This window comes from Bipolaris victoriae, assembly GCF_000527765.1.
Source record: "Bipolaris victoriae FI3 unplaced genomic scaffold scaffold_44, whole genome shotgun sequence".
Lineage (NCBI taxonomy): Eukaryota > Fungi > Ascomycota > Dothideomycetes > Pleosporales > Pleosporaceae > Bipolaris > Bipolaris victoriae.
The window spans coordinates 82,182-97,536 of record NW_014575348.1 but is presented as its reverse complement, the minus strand read 5'-3'; the positions used below and the strand labels follow the sequence as shown (position 1 = coordinate 97,536).

Below are 15,355 nucleotides of genomic sequence, written 5' to 3'. Positions count from 1 at the left end.
CTTTCGGAACCCGGCAGTCTCAACATCACTCTTATCTTTTTTTCCAAGCACCACCACTACTGCCGAACGCCGCCAACAAATAAACCTCAATTTCCCTTTCCCTCCCCCCCCCCTTTATTCCCCAAATGCAGTCATGCTTACGGGATGTGTGTAAAGTATGGCCGGAGCGCGCGAAAATAAAATAACGCCGTCCGTCATTCGGCTGTTCATGGGGGGTGGGAAATCAAGAAAACAAAAAGAGTGGTCGACATTGTGTATTTTACCCTTTTGCCGTGAACGCCGAAAGGGGGTTGATATAGCGCGTAAGACGGGATAAAAAGGCTAGAGAGATGGTGATGTGCGGGTTGCTCGGTGATCGACAAGTGTGGGGGGGATGTCACGGTTGAAACGAAACGAAAGATGGTAGGTGTGTGAAACAGAGGGAAACGTGAAGCACGCACGCCGGGGAGGTGGGAATAAGCTTTCGCCCCCGTCTTGGGGTGGGGAAATGGGGGCGCAAGGAAGGGAGTTGTTTGGCAAGGAAAGGGAATGGGGAGAGGGGAATATGGTGAGGGAGCAAGGGGGACATGTGGATAGTTTGGAAAGCCGATGGTTTGTGTCGTATCACGGTGCTAATCCGGAGATTTTTCTTTTTCGTCGCGGTACTTGCAGTATGGTGGTGGTAGCAGGTTGGTGATGGCAGATGTCGAAAATTGGAGAGAGGGAGAGTGGATTAAGTTCTGACAGGCAAGCCATTTCATTTCCCGACAGGTCATCTGGCGTTTTTTGACAGTATGTAGCGTGGTATATTCCCCCCCCTCTCAAAAAAGCAGCAAGTCAACGGTCAGGTACCTTTTCGCATCTGAGCATAATCTCAACAAACGAACCCTTTTGCTTTTTTTATTTTCAAATATACTATTTTTTCAAAAATCAATGGCCTCAACAGTGGCTATGGCGTTTCCTTCGGATCCCCGCCGTGTTGTGTTCCCCCAACAACCACAAGTACACGCACAAGCATATGTTCAACAGCGACACCGAGCGTCGCAGTACACAAGAATGGCAGCGATAGACGAGTACGACTTGCCTCCCCGGCCAACGAGACAGCGAAAGATATCGCATAGAGGGGCCAGCGGGTTATTCGACGACATAGACGAGAGGAGTTATCGCGACGCTCACGAGATGCATCAAGTACAGAGTCCACAAAGCGGGGCCCACCAGAGTGCGAAGGAGGAAAGGGCGGCGCGGCGCTTAGCGATGGGGAAGCCGGCGGAGTCGCGGTTTGAGGGTTTTGTTGCGAGGGTTTTTACGAAGCAAAGCAGGAAGGGAGCCGAGGCTGAGATCGAGGTGGATGAGGGGAAAGAAGAGGGTGACGGGAGGAGTGAGATTGAGAAACGAGGAAAGAGCATGGTTGAGGAGGCTACCATCTATCAGCAGAAGGAAGCTGCCGCCGCGGCAGCGGCAGCAGCATCGGATAGTCTCTTCTTACGAGAGTGCGGTATGGTTAGGGTCCAGGCGAATGCGCCGGGAGGTTGTATCATTGTTCCGAGGAATTTCGTCTATCGCGAGGATTTTACGTACAGGGAGGATCGGGATGCTGGGTGGATATAATGTCGGCTGGGATTTTCCGAAGTGAAGTTGATCCGGATGGTTTGGAGGACGTTTTTACTCTGATGCCTCATGTGGCTATTGATGGGCGTAATGCAGGACTGGAGGCACCGGAATTTCATGAGATCCGGGACGAACGAGGCAGAAAGAAGCTATCTGAGGCTCTCGTGGTTTTTTTTCTTCTTAATCATAATGGAGAACATGGCGGGTAGCAGGCTCATCGGACCCTCCCCACACCTGCAATCTTATCTTCGACCGTCTTCATCAGCATCTCCTTCTCTTTGACTGCTTTGACTCTATCGCCCTCCAGGTCTTCCAGCTGCCTCTCTAGTTCCTTCATTCTCTCCACTTGTTCCTTCTCACTCCAGTTTAGACCTGGCAAATGTGCGATCAACTTTTCAATTTGCTGCTCTTTGAGCGTAATGTCCTGTGCTAGCTCTTTGATATCTGCTTGAAACTGCTCTGGTGAGGGTTTGGGGGGCGGTGCAAATGGTGGCTGGGAAGGATCGTTTGCGGTGTTGTGCTGCGCAGCTTCACGGGCTTCCAATTCGGCAAAACTATCGAGGCGCTGTTGGCCTGGGGGTACACTTGGTGGCGCATTCTCTCTTATTTGGCGAAGAGCGGCTGCCATTTGATTGAGGAGCTGGGGCTATCAGCATGGCTGTGTTGTGTTTCTTTGTTGCGTGGATTGCAGTACCATGTCCAGCTCATCCTGGATTTGGGTCAAGATGTCGCGCATTGTTCCAGGAGTGTATGGAGTAGGTCAAAGAGTCGGGTGAGTGGGGTTGATGTAGTGCAGGTATACATATAGCATGTATCTACACACCAAGACGCAGCTAGCCGACTAGCGCCTCCCTCAAAATTACTATGGAGACGGGCCAATCCTCACCGCGCCCACCTGACATGCCAGTAATTCCCACGCTCACGCCCACGACACCCGGCCTGCGCTTCACCCACTGCCATCGGCTGTAAATATGTTCCGCCCTCTCTGTTCTTTTAGGATACCGTAATGCGACCCTCCCTACGCCCGACATGGCCCACAAACTCTTCGCTACTCGCATGGCTTCCCCGAGCAACTCCGCACCGCGTCCCCCGCCGCATCGCAACCACTTCCGCCCATAATGCAGCGCCTGTTGACCTCCCCAAGATGGTACTTTCCCCTGGCTCTCCTCACCATAACTCACTGCCCACCTTCCTCGAGTATGCAAAGCGCATCAATCTAGCATCGGATAACACCGTCTTCATTGGCACACACTACGAGTACACAAGCGCGCTGGCCCTCATGCGCCTAGGCTTTTCGCTGCTACGCATAGGACGCACTTCGGATGCGGGCATTGATCTCATCGGCCATTGGGTCTTGGCCCCATTGAGGGAGCCGCTGCCAGTCATCATCCAGTGCAAAGCGCGCAAGATTTCGGTAAACCCCAGTCATATCCGCGAACTTGAGGGCTCCTTTTCTGGCATACCGCCTGATTGGACCAAGAAGGACGTGCTTGGATTACTGGTAACGACAAAGAAGGCCACCAGAGGGGTGTTGGAGGCTGTGGGCCATAGCCATTGGCCCATGGGCTTCGTCTTGATCTCTCAGCAAGGTTTAATACAGCAGTTTGTCTGGAATCGCGCGGCGTGTGATCGGGGGTTGGAAGGCGTGGGTGTTACGGTGAGGCACACGCCACGGATCCTATTACCCGACGCCGAGCACGAGACCGAGCAAGATGAATCTGGCACAGCGAGGAAGCGCGTGGCCAAGTTTCAGAATGCCGGCACGAGGAGGGACATTCAGTTGACATGGATGGGCTCACCTATCTTTCCAGAAAGAAAGGAGCTGGATCAGGCGACGCTTGGCCTCATGCGACAAATCCCAGCCGACGAACCTGCCAAAGTCGCCAAAGTTGTTAAAGTTGTTGATATGGGGAAACGGCGTCCAGGACGCCCAAAAGGTTCCAAGAACAAGCCACTTGTTGAAGCTATTGAAACAGTTGGCCCGAGGCCCAGAGGCCGCCCAAAGGGTTCCAAGAATAAATCAACCCTTCAGGCCGAAAAAGAAGCTACATACAAGCCCAGAGGCCGACCTAAGGGCACAACAAAACATTATGCGGAAAAGATGCCATTTCCACGGGGTGGTTTAGTTCCACGCACTCTTAAGAGCTACTGCGGCCGACCCAAAGGCTCCAAAACAAAGCGACGAACGACAGTTGATGATGAGTAGAGATATGGCATTGTCCAGGTTTTCCATCCGGGGTGATACCAACAATCAAATATGATACCCGCTGCTTGGCTGTCTGTAGTGCGATACTCGACATGTCATTTAGCAGCACAGCACAATCTCCAGAAAAGACTTGGAATGGAAGAATGCCAGACTGATAACCGAAATTTTCTCAATGATTTCAGCATATTATAGCACATTGCACATCATCCACCTTGCATCCCGACTCTCTGCACTCTTCATGTGCGGTAATGCTCTCAGTGCGGACTGGGATCTTCAAGTTTAAAACAAAAGACAGCATGTTGAAAGTTTAGGCATTAGTTCAATTTAGTAGTATTGATAAGACGTGCATCTTGGATCAGCTCAAGTCGATTGAACTCACCGTTTGACCGTGCAACAAACAATCACTCTACACGTGCCCGAGATTTCCCCTCATGAATCCGGAACACGAAACTGAGCCGTTGTTTAAGATCAATAGCGCTGATCGATCGCGAGACATAGCTTTTTTTGGACATGGTGGGATCAGGTCACTTCGTGTCGTCACGTGCCCGGACTCCATTGATCGACCACAGGGACTAACTAGGACCTGTTTCGTCTGCATATGTAGCGTTGCTGGCATACAGCCTGGGCATCGATGTGTTTATTACTGGTTGTGCTTGCAGCCTTTGTAGCCACATATCCGTGACCCATAACCTACCGTTCTGTACCGCCGCATCCTGTGCTCTTGTTATCTCCACACTTTGCTTTCCTCAACCACTAGTGATAACTTCTATTGCGTGTTATGCGGGCATGTGCTCCTATCGCAAACTTGGTACCTCTGTCGCCCGGCTCCTGCCGAAGAAACCAGCGGTGCCTGATTGGTGGGTAGCGTTCGCCAGCACCCCTTTACCGCACCTGCACCCTCCAAACCATGGGGAACTTCGGTCATGATGCGTTTTCCGAAACAGTCATGCGAACTTTTCTCCACCACCATCGAGCGCAGAGTGGAAAACGACTCCTTTGTCACGCAATACATCAATCGCCTCGTTTGTCTTTAATCTCATCGCCTCTCATTGACCTCATATCACTATGAAACGGGCCACCATTGTGGGAGTGGTTTGTTTGTCTGCTCCTACAATACCAGAGTTTCACCTCACCGGCTACGCAATCAGGAACTCACAAGCGAAATCTTAGGACTGAACTGCACGGCAGAAAACTACGACAACGCTCTACTGAAGTTGCATCTTAGTTTACAACTCTCAAGGCCCAACATAACACCACACGACGACTGATTACGACTGACGACGAACTTCGCCTTCCACGTACAATCTTGAACAAAGAAAACGAATAAGCGGTTCGACGAGCTCCAAATGACACAAAATTCAAAAAGAGCACTTACAGCATCTATCTATCAGCAACTCGCTCCGCCTGCACACTACCGCACTGGACCCTACCCACCAAATGTGTCATACGAAATGCAAATATCACAACTCAGACATGCTCAGCAGCCACTGATTACCAGCCGTCCCGCTGATATTGGGATGGGTGCACAAATTACAACGAGGGACGATAAGGCTATCAGTAAAACATGGCATGACGAGTGGGAAACTGAGCCTAGACCATTCGGTCCTAGAAGGCCGTTGGCGCTGCTCAATCAGCCTGTACAAATCAATCTTCGAACACATCCTCGCAACGCCAAGCGTGTCTACCTCAATCACTGGGATCGCCAACACGAACCGAACGGCACCACTGCACAACGGCTGGTAATACAAAAGAAGCAGGTCAGGATGGAAAGGCGTACGATGATACTAAGGACTGAGCAACAAGAGGAAAAGCGCAGAGAGGTGAAGCAGGCGGCAATAAATGCGGATGTGGTCGATCTTACCGGAGATGGCATATCATATGAAAAGGGCCCGTGGAGATATGACTCTGTCGGACATGCGGGATTTTCCGGTTCCTCTCATGAGATGGGTCACACCTGGGATCATTCATGGCAGCCATAGGTCACAAGACTGTTCACATTTGTCTCTGTAAATGAGCGAAATGTATGTAGTCGGGCTTGGAATGAAAGTCTGTAGTTAAGTCCCGTTTCCTCTTTCACGAACTTGCAAACATTTTCATTGAAGCCTCTCACTTGCATACATCGGGTAAATGGCATTCATATCTACGATGTGAAGATTAACGAGTGATAGCAGTGAGTGGAAACTTCGAGCAGTAAGAGTCACTGCCTATCATAACCATTCACTCTCATGTTTGTTAATGGGTCAAAGCTCATGATGACATTTTCACTTACACTGGCCTAATTCACCTCCCCGGACTTTCCTCTGCTGCTCATAGAAATAGCTCGCTCCTGTCCTCTTGCCTTAGTTATCCATAACCTGTGTTGCAAAATCAACCAGCAACTTCCAACACATTTCAAGATATCAAAGAATAGCCATGAACGATTTCAACCCTTTATTCTTTTCTGATATGACATCTGCACAGCTGTACAGCAACGATGAGCCGAACCAAACCAACTTCCAAGACATGTTTGCCTCTTTAGATCCTCTGCTCGATCCGCATATCAGCAAAGGGCCAGCCCCAGAAGGGTCAGCCTCCCCCGACGCATTGAAGACACCCACTAGTAGCCCACCGACCGCACCTCAAAAGATGGATTGCGATATTCAGTCGAACAACGATACATCACAGAAAGTTTTAGTGGCAAGTCCTCTTGATCATTCCCATGTCCCCACGGTTCCTACTGCCACCGAGTCAAAGACGCACAATGGCATATCCACAGGAAAGCTGCGCGCACATTTCATGCTCGACATGCCGCATCATGAGTACATCTTTCCGACAGGAGGAGCTATCAATGCAACCATGGTAGAAATACTTGTTCTACTCCCTCATTGGTTTCGCAATCCCCAAATCTTGATGCGCTTCTTGAACAACGGCCTCACGTCCAACATCCACATCACGATCATGGAAGAATACCGTAAACTCGAGCTTAACACAGGCGAGGAAATAGAGCGCGCCCGTGACTACATTGCCGACTCATATCGTAAGGCTATGCGGAAGATTGTGCCCTCATGGTTAAGACGCAATCATAAGGCACCAGAAGATTGGGACGCGACCGTGATGTCTATTGAAAACGTCATTCCTGAAGCAGCAACGAAAAGTGGATATGTAGCACCAGCATCTATTCCATTCAAAGATCTTGGAGTCGGACTGAAGAAGCTGCCTCAAGGCTATGATGCTGGAGATCTCACACGTGCGCTCGACTACGCGATGCAGAACGGCAAGCCTGGTAAAGACGGAACCACTACTGAGTTCATGTTCCCAGACGACATTCACATAATTTTGAATCACATCGGGAGGACTGAGATTACGGTCACCCACCTCGACACCCACGCCGTCCCCCGGTATGTCACTATGGTTCGTGCCACAGAGCAAGCACGCCGCAAGAAAATTGCTGATGGTAGAATGCAAAGGCAACCCAAGGTGGAGTCTATCCAAAAACCTATGGATGTGCCTCAGTCACCTCAGCAACCTGGATCAAGTCAACAGGCACAGATGCCGCCACCACCTGAGACCATGTCAACCCACTTCCAACTTCAGCAGACGCACTCCACTACCATGACCTTCTCAAACGTACAGACCAACCTCCCATATAGAGGCATGGGTATCACACAGATGCCTACACCCCCTTACCCACAGCAAAACCTAGCGAACCTCGGTATCCACACCTTCAACAACCCTTACAACCCCATTCCACAACAGACCCACCCTCTCTTCCGGTCTAGCTCACAACAAGCCGCCGCAAGCGTAGTCTCTGAACTACTAGCATCTCGTGTGTACACCCAACAGCAGCAGCAGCAGCAACAGCCCACTGTGGGGTTCCCCAATATCCCGAATATCTGCCAGTACCAGGGCGAGGAAGACAAGGCACAGTATGATTTTGAACAGGTGTTACATTATCCGGGGCATTGGACGCAGGAGGAGCAGATGCAGGCGCTTATGGAGGCGAATCGGACGGTGAGGGGGGAGTTGTTTACGAAGGTGGAGAGGTGGATGGAGCAGACTGATGAGGAGGGTGGTGGTTCGTCAGTGGAAATGCAGGATTAAGGGTGTGGAAGAGATGGGTTGATGGCGTTGAACTTGTTTTGGGGATACTTGACAACAGTCACAGTGTAGTTCTGTTGCCTGTGTATGGTATGAGGATTGCAGAGCGTGGGAAAAGTTACGGGACACTTTTGGGTCATGGTAGCATGTTCATGGGTTTTTTGGAAGGGGGTAAGACTTGTATATGGGTTAATTTGCAGGCGTAGTGTGTCGGGCCGGTCTGGATATGAATTATGATGGCAACGGCACCATTGCTAAAAGTCTTTCTGTGTTCAATGTGAGACGTACCTCAATATCAAACAATAGCCATAACCAAGTCACAAGAATACCCACAATTTTTCCTCATCCATTGACATATCACGTGACATACCCTTCACCGACTCGCACAACTCACCCAACCAATGACACGCATCAGTCGCATATCAAATGCAAGTCCCCAATCAAATCAACCACCTAACCTCTCATCCAACCAAACCCCCCTACACTCACACTTCACCCCTTCCCCTCTTCGTCCACCAATTCCCACCCTTGCACCCCCTCCCCACCTATTACCTCACGCCGAAGCAGCACTCGCAGCCCGCACACCCATGCCGGACCACCCGCCCATCATCTAAAAACGGAAGATCGCCCTTCCCATCCTCGCTTACCCTTGTCGTTACCGGCCCACAATTGCCAACCCCCAGCCCGCGCAAGACGCCGCTACGCCCAACACAACCCAAGCACGCCCCAGCTCCTCGTAAATCCGCCCGCGCAGCATGCGCACAAAAACGCCACGCCCGCAACCCCCCCGTTTCGAAACAAGAGAGAAGCGCGTAGGAAGGAAAAAGCAAAGAAAAAAACACTCTCGAAGAAAGTGTGTTTTGTGGGATTTTGTTGCGGTGTACACCCCTCTCCCTCCCCTGCCCTGGTAATTGAGGGCTGGGCGCAGGGCGCAAGGCTAGGCAGGACGAAGGAGGGGGGAGGCAAAAAGGCTGGACCTCACACCGGGCGTTGCAAAAGGGCAAAGAAGGGGAAAAAGGAAAGAAAAAAGCCGAGATGAACAGCGTCAAGCGAATGCAAGAAAAAAACGGGCGTTTAGGGCACACGAGCTGCGAGCATGAACGATGGAGCGGGACAAAAGCAACACTTACTTACTCATGCACAGAAAAAGGTTGTCATCGCAAAAGCTCACAAGACGCTAACTAAACCTCTATCCCCCCCTTTCTAACCGTACTAACTAGCTAAAGTACCTATAGATTTTCCCGTTCATTCTTTTTTCCTTGCTTTACGGAAAAGGGAAGGGGACCTCGGCGAGGCGGGACGGGTGGGATCGATCAGAGAGAAGAAAAAAATAATACAATAGTCAAGTAGCAAGGCTGGCGTTGGCGCCGGTGCCTTTTTTGTGCACGCGCGCGGGCGGACACACATGCCCACTTTCCTTTCCCTCTACTATGTTTCCGTTTTCGGGATGACTATGTAGGCGTTTTTTGATGGCTTCGCCTTTTGGCGAACAGAATTCAGTAACACCGAGGAGGCGAGAGGGGAAAAGAGAAGCTACTGATTCGATAAAAGGGAAAAGGTGGGGCGGTCCGGTTACTGCTTTTGGTATGAGGGATAGCGAGTCGGGAGGATTTGGGACCTTTTTTTTCGGTTGGCTTTGGGGTAACATCGGCCGAGAGGAGGGGGGTTGCGCTAGATACGGATACGTAGAGAGAGCGAGTTGACTCTGCGGTTGTCGCTGGAGTTTTGTAGCGGTACGTGGGAAACGTAGAATGATACATGGAAGTAGATAGATGGCGGTACGTAGTCAAACTCCTCTTTTCCAGCTGGGAATAAGGGGAAAAAGCAAAGATACCATACTTTCCGCCCCCCCCCCCTCTTCCTTCCTTCCTACCACTATTTCCAGCCCAAGACTACAGTCGCCGACCATTACAATTCCCCCACCATCACTATCTCTAACCATACTTACAGCACCCGCGGGTCACCTCACCTACCGTTACTGTACCTGCGGCATCTTTTTTTCAGCCCGCCAACCTCCCTTACCCCGCCACCACCACAAACCCCCCAAAAAACCGGTCTCCAATCCCCATTTTGCATCTCTCTCTCTAACTAACCCGTTTTCGGAGTGCGAAGGATTCCGGAAGTCGTTGCTTCCGGTGGACTAAACTGGGAAGGATGGGACATGCAGGTGAGCGAATTCGGACGGGAGAATGGGTTTTTTTGAGTTTTTAAATTGGGGCAGCGGCGGCGAAGGCGAAGGGTACGTAGAGAGAGAGGGACTGGCGGGTGTAAGTTGTACATATGTATGTATGCGTTGTTGTAGTTGGGGTTAGGTAGGGTAGGTGTAGTGGCGGTGTGAGGTGTGAAGTGTGAGGTGTGAGTTGTGAAGGGCGAGGCTGGGCTGGGCTGGGCTGGGCTGGATGGATGGATGGGGTGGGGAGAGAAGGAGGGCTGAGAGGAGGGATGGATGTAAGGGAAAGTGGGGGATAGCGAGTCAACTAGAAATGTTTCGGAGTAGATGGATGTTTTTAAATGTCTAAGAATGTATGAGGTTCGGATAAGAAATAATGGAATATAACTCCCGTCTTTCCATCCTACTTATCAAATGTGCTATTGGTAATCCCGTTATCCGTCTCATATACTGTAGGGATGCAAAGAGTTTTGAGATGAGTGAAAGTTTTTTGTTCGTAGTAGTGATAGTGGTGAAGTGAAGTATTTTGTGGTAAGTAGTGTTGCGGTTTTATATATTTCCTGGATTTAGCTACATACATCATCTAACCATATAGCCATAAAATACTCTAATCGATTTCTGATATTTTTAACCAAGTCTTTTCTGTTCAACAAATCACTCAGTGAGTTTTGTCGGACATGTAAAACGTGAGATGCAGGATGTCGGAGGGAAATGTTGAATTAAAATTGCGACAGAGAAGAAGAAGGATGAGAGTAAGGAGATGTTCAGTGCACATCACGTCTAGGATGCGGAAGAGACGGATAAGCAAAAGTTAAATTATCATGTCTCTCTGCTTAGTAGTACGGCCTAATTTCTAAAGTCTACAACATGTGCGAAATTATAGAGTAGTATTTTTCACGACGACTTGGAAACATTTAACACCACACCCCCATGCCCTTCCCGAAGATCAACAACAAGAAAAGATTCTCTGCTTGGCAGAAATTCAAAAACAAAGATATCGTATGATTGCTGACTGCAGCAGGTACAAGAAAGTGTGATACTACAAAGTACCAAGACAACCCTTTGATATGAAGATCTACATAACAATCACATGCAAAAACGTTTTTTGGTCATGATTTTCAAATGTAACAAAAGCACAGCCACACACATACATACAAGGCACAAAAAAAAACGACGATACCTACCTTCTCACGTTCGTATCAGAACCTTATCCAAAACCCTTGCCTCACCCCTCCCCTCAGAACCCTAAATCCATCCATCCAGACCGCCGCCGCCGCCTCCCCACGCAGTCGAACGCACAACAAAAAAACCAAACCAGCCCGCCCAGCGGATGATCACGATCCCCAATGACGTAGCCCTTCGCCCACATCCCCCCCCCCCCAAAATGGCCCGCCCGCCCCGTCAATCACTTACATACGTAGTATCCGCCCACGCGCCGCCTAGCCCTAACCCGGATTCGCATTCGGGAAACAAACAACGGCAAAACACGCAACAGAAGTGAAAGAAAGCCTCGGGTCAAAACCCACAGAAACCTGACCATGCCTGCTTGCAAAGACAGAAAAACTTCCACTCATTCAAACGGGAATAAATGACGGGATCCCCAAAAAAGCAAATGAACCATCACCGTCCCCCCCTCGCATCGCGGCAACACACCCCGGTACAACCTCGCTATCCCATGTCAACCTGTGCGAAAGCCCGAACGGGCATCCTTATAAAAGAGGGAAAAAAGAGCGCAAACAAGGGACAAGCGTATTTCGGCAAATTTCCGCCGCCGTCGGGCATAGTCATCGTCGTGGCCGTCGCTGCCGCCGATGCCACACTATCGCCCCCCCATGCCACCGCCGTCGCCGCCGCCGTCCGCCGTCCGCGCCCGCCGTTTTGGGGGCAATTCTACGTAAACGTATTTGACCAACTCGCCCTTTGCCGCGTCGTTTGTACACGTATAAGTATACATGATGATGATTTTGTGAAACTCGTACATATATGCATCTTTTTTTTGTTCGATTAACGATGGACTAGACAAGAAAAAAAATGTCCGAAAACGGATGGGGGCACAAGGGCTTGGAAGCGAACACCGGATTGCCCTTAGGCCCCGTCGCCGTTTCTTCCTAATGCGGAAACAAACCGTTGGCCGAAGTGTGTGAGCATAGGTAAGAGCAAGGCCGAAAGCGAGGGGAGAAAGGGCGACCAGAACCCCAAGCTGCCGCCGTAGCGAAAAGACCAAACGGTAAAACTAAAAAAGTTGCTGAAGAAGGGGAGGGGGAGGGGGGCACACAACCGTCGTAACCGCAGAAAGCATCATTAAGATCAAGATTAATATCTCCGAAGCGTGACCGTTGTGATTTATTTTAGGTTGCCGATTATCCTTGTAGAGGATGGTGAATCTTCAAAGGAATAGAAATGTGGGGTGATACTTGTGCTGGGGGAGAGACATGGGAGGGAGGGGGAGGGAAATTGATTGGCTGGAATGTTAAATGTCCCTCTGCTTCAGATAGATTGCAAAGAGCTGTGTTGCCAGCCTGGAAAAAAAAGTGCGGCAAGTAAAGTTAGCAAAATTCGTGGCTGTGATCCCTCGGAATGCGGCAAACGAACCAAGCATATTGCGTTGTTGGGGTTCGAACGGGACGACGATACGGGGACCAGGATTGTTCGCTCGATCTGTACAAAATTAGCGAGCGGAGTTATCTCCGCTCCGCTCGCTGGCCGTTCAAAGTCTGTCAATCAATTTGTCTGACTTTACCCCCACCCCACTTACTGTACTTCCCCCCTTCTTTGCAGCGTGACATGCGTAAGTGTACCCCTTGTGCCGCAGCGCTGGTTCATTTGCCTCTTGTCTCGTATAAGCCAAGGGGACTCGTAAAGCTTTTTGCTTCACTTTTGGATGATCTGTTGCCCCGGATGCCTATCAAAGTCAAACACGGACCGGTCAAAGAACACGAGATTTGCACAACGGCACTCGCTGCGATTGGATCCCCAAGCCCGCTCGTGCCCCTCTGACCCCAACCCGTTGGTGTATGTAAAGACGCATCACAAATTGCAGGGAATGACAAGCAGCAGTTACAGCTGTCCGCTCCGCTATAATTAGACAAAAAGTGGTTTAGCGTTGCACAACGGCTTTTCCATGGGACTGGCTCGGCAGGCCACCAGCGGCACAAGCGGGCTTCGCCTGGCATTCTGGATCCTTGGCACTGGCCTTCTTGTGCCCTTCTGACCCCGCTTATTCGTTCGTACGCCAATTTGGCCTTGCATCAGGATGCCACCCCGGTCGTCTATCTGACAGCCGCGGGTCGTTGTAGGTGATGAAAGGATGGAGACTTAGATTGTAGTTCCGACGGCATCGGGCCGCGCGCGCACCTACGACTGATTGGGGTATGAGGTGCGAAAAGTACAATGTCGGCTTCGCTTGTTTCGTGACGCTCGAGGAATCAATGGCAAAGGGTTTTCTGGTAGGGATTTCTGTAAGACCATGCAGAGAATGAAGGGGGGGTTCGTGCGCGTGTACAAGTGTGCTCAACGACACTCTTGCCCGCAAATCAGGACCCAATGCTGGGGTTTTTTTACTGCTGCAAGCCGGGGAGCCGCATTCTGCAGTTGGCCGACGATGACGCAGCAGACTGCATGTCGCTGGCTCGCCCGCCCCGTGTCTGCATTACACCCACGCTGTACTCGCCTTTAGAAAAGCCTTGGAAGCATCGCACAGGGTGCGGCGCTTGCCTACGGCCCTTATGACCCAAGTGCAAGGTCTCGGGTTCGTGTTCAGTTCCTGACTGAGTTCCGAAGGTGGCACGGGGGGCCAAACGGAGGAGGGGCGAACGCCATGGTTGGGCGAGAACAATGGTCGCTCGTCCACGCCGCGATTTGGCCGCTGCTAATGTACGTAGGTGTGGAGTCGTGCAGCAGCAACAGCCCATGTCTCTTGGTGAGATGCAACAGACAGCTGTTTGGTGTGTTCAGGGTTGAGCGAGAGGCCCTACCAAGCTGCAAGGGTAGAGACGAGTGATCGTGGAGCAAACGAAAAGCGCAGTCCCATCTTGCGCAGGGTATGTATGGTCTGTGGGTGTAGTCTAACTTGGCAGCTCGGTATTCAACGGCAATCGCCAGCATTCTCTGCACAATAGGTGTGTACAGACTGGTGCTATTAGCCGTCTTACAATAGTCGGCATTTGCTGCACAGATGCCGGTCTACCTGCGCATTTGATTAAACATGGTGTACCTATCCCATTCGGTCACTCACCCGTTCAAGTGCAAATGCCGTGTACCATAAGCCCAATATAGTCATCCTAATTGTCCACCATTTGAAGCCCCCGAGGCTAATTGTATAGTCGCATGCGGCAGAGTTGTGTGCCGTGACCGTGGCCCTGGGCTCTCGCGTCCGAACGGTGTTCGTCCCCTCAACGGCCTGCCGGAGCGGATATTGTGTGTCGTGGGGTAGTAATTATGCGCGAAGTGCCATGTGAGCTGTTGCGTCGAACACGTTACCGTAAGTGGAAGCAAGGCGGGAACCATGTCCGGCTGATGCAGCAAGGCCTGGCGAATTATGTATGCGCTGTATTCCGAGGTCTAGCACATTGCTGCATGGCTCGAAGTGGACGGGGGCTGATGACCTGAATCAGCGTTCCTATTCGACTGGACCTATTGCGGTGTCAATGCAACGTACTTGGCGACCAAAAAGCTAGTTTTGAAGTGATGAGAAAAGCTGGCAGTATTTGTAAGATGAGGGGCTGCACTGCAGAATAGAGAGAAAAGATTCGTTGAAACTGCAATTCATTGACGTCAGATGGAATTGGAAGGATCGTGATTGGTGTTGTGGGGCTCTTGTCATCTGCTGAGGAAGCGCGGTGATACAAAGTGCGTCGGGAAAGATGCTTCTCGCCGACACTCGATGGCGTTTGTAATTGGGGAAAGACAAGATATCTGTTGCAATGTTGATTTTAGCTAGTCAGGTGTGAGCACTGCTGAAAGTGTAGTTTGTAGCCTCGTCATGAGCGAAGGAACGGCTAACACCGCTCACGTGAATGACAGTGACACATCGTATCGCGATCCTGGAATTGATCGGCAGAATTCGTTGTTAGGACCAGTGCGCAAGTTTATCGAAAATAATCTGGAATCCCACGGTGGTAGTCGGCAGGTATCAGCGAGTCAGTAGTACTCAAACGGAACGGCGAGATTTTCAAACAAGTTTCTGTTGTGTCTCGTATAATGTTGCATTGTCCGTCTTGATTGGTGCTCTGTCATATTGATGTAACGGAAGAAAAGCAGGCTATCTGAAAGGAGTAATTGTAGGCTGGCAGACAACAGTATTGCACAGACAAGTC

The 15,355-nt window shown here is 50.7% G+C and overlaps 6 protein-coding genes across 6 annotated transcripts; 5 read left to right on the top strand and 1 right to left on the bottom strand.

Moving 5' to 3' along the window:
• Window positions 1–1,035: 1,035 nt before the first annotated feature.
• COCVIDRAFT_26790 (hypothetical protein) lies at window positions 1,036–1,587 on the top strand (the record flags this gene model as incomplete). The annotated part of the gene is made up of 1 exon (XM_014700928.1): window positions 1,036–1,587. The coding sequence occupies one exon, from the start codon at window positions 1,036–1,038 to the stop codon at window positions 1,585–1,587; it is 552 nt and encodes a 183-aa protein (XP_014556414.1).
• A 214-nt stretch (window positions 1,588–1,801) lies between these two features.
• COCVIDRAFT_37943 (hypothetical protein) lies at window positions 1,802–2,323 on the bottom strand (the record flags this gene model as incomplete). The annotated part of the gene is made up of 2 exons (XM_014700968.1): window positions 1,802–2,227; window positions 2,282–2,323. 2 exons carry the CDS (start codon window positions 2,321–2,323, stop codon window positions 1,802–1,804), a joined length of 468 nt encoding a protein of 155 aa, XP_014556454.1.
• Window positions 2,324–2,593: 270 nt separating this feature from the next.
• Window positions 2,594–3,793, top strand: COCVIDRAFT_16140 (hypothetical protein; the record flags this gene model as incomplete). The annotated part of the gene is made up of 1 exon (XM_014700916.1): window positions 2,594–3,793. One exon carries the CDS (start codon window positions 2,594–2,596, stop codon window positions 3,791–3,793), a length of 1,200 nt encoding a protein of 399 aa, XP_014556402.1.
• A 1,346-nt stretch (window positions 3,794–5,139) lies between these two features.
• Window positions 5,140–5,772, top strand: COCVIDRAFT_99818 (hypothetical protein; the record flags this gene model as incomplete). Its single annotated transcript, XM_014700967.1, has 1 exon — window positions 5,140–5,772. One exon carries the CDS (start codon window positions 5,140–5,142, stop codon window positions 5,770–5,772), a length of 633 nt encoding a protein of 210 aa, XP_014556453.1.
• Window positions 5,773–6,445: 673 nt separating this feature from the next.
• COCVIDRAFT_48143 (hypothetical protein) lies at window positions 6,446–7,435 on the top strand (the record flags this gene model as incomplete). Its single annotated transcript, XM_014700966.1, has 1 exon — window positions 6,446–7,435. A coding segment is annotated over one exon (990 nt), but the record flags the coding sequence as incomplete, so codon positions are not given.
• Window positions 7,436–11,715: 4,280 nt separating this feature from the next.
• COCVIDRAFT_16137 (hypothetical protein) lies at window positions 11,716–12,184 on the top strand (the record flags this gene model as incomplete). The annotated part of the gene is made up of 2 exons (XM_014700915.1): window positions 11,716–11,902; window positions 12,060–12,184. 2 exons carry the CDS (start codon window positions 11,716–11,718, stop codon window positions 12,182–12,184), a joined length of 312 nt encoding a protein of 103 aa, XP_014556401.1.
• Window positions 12,185–15,355: the final 3,171 nt, after the last annotated feature.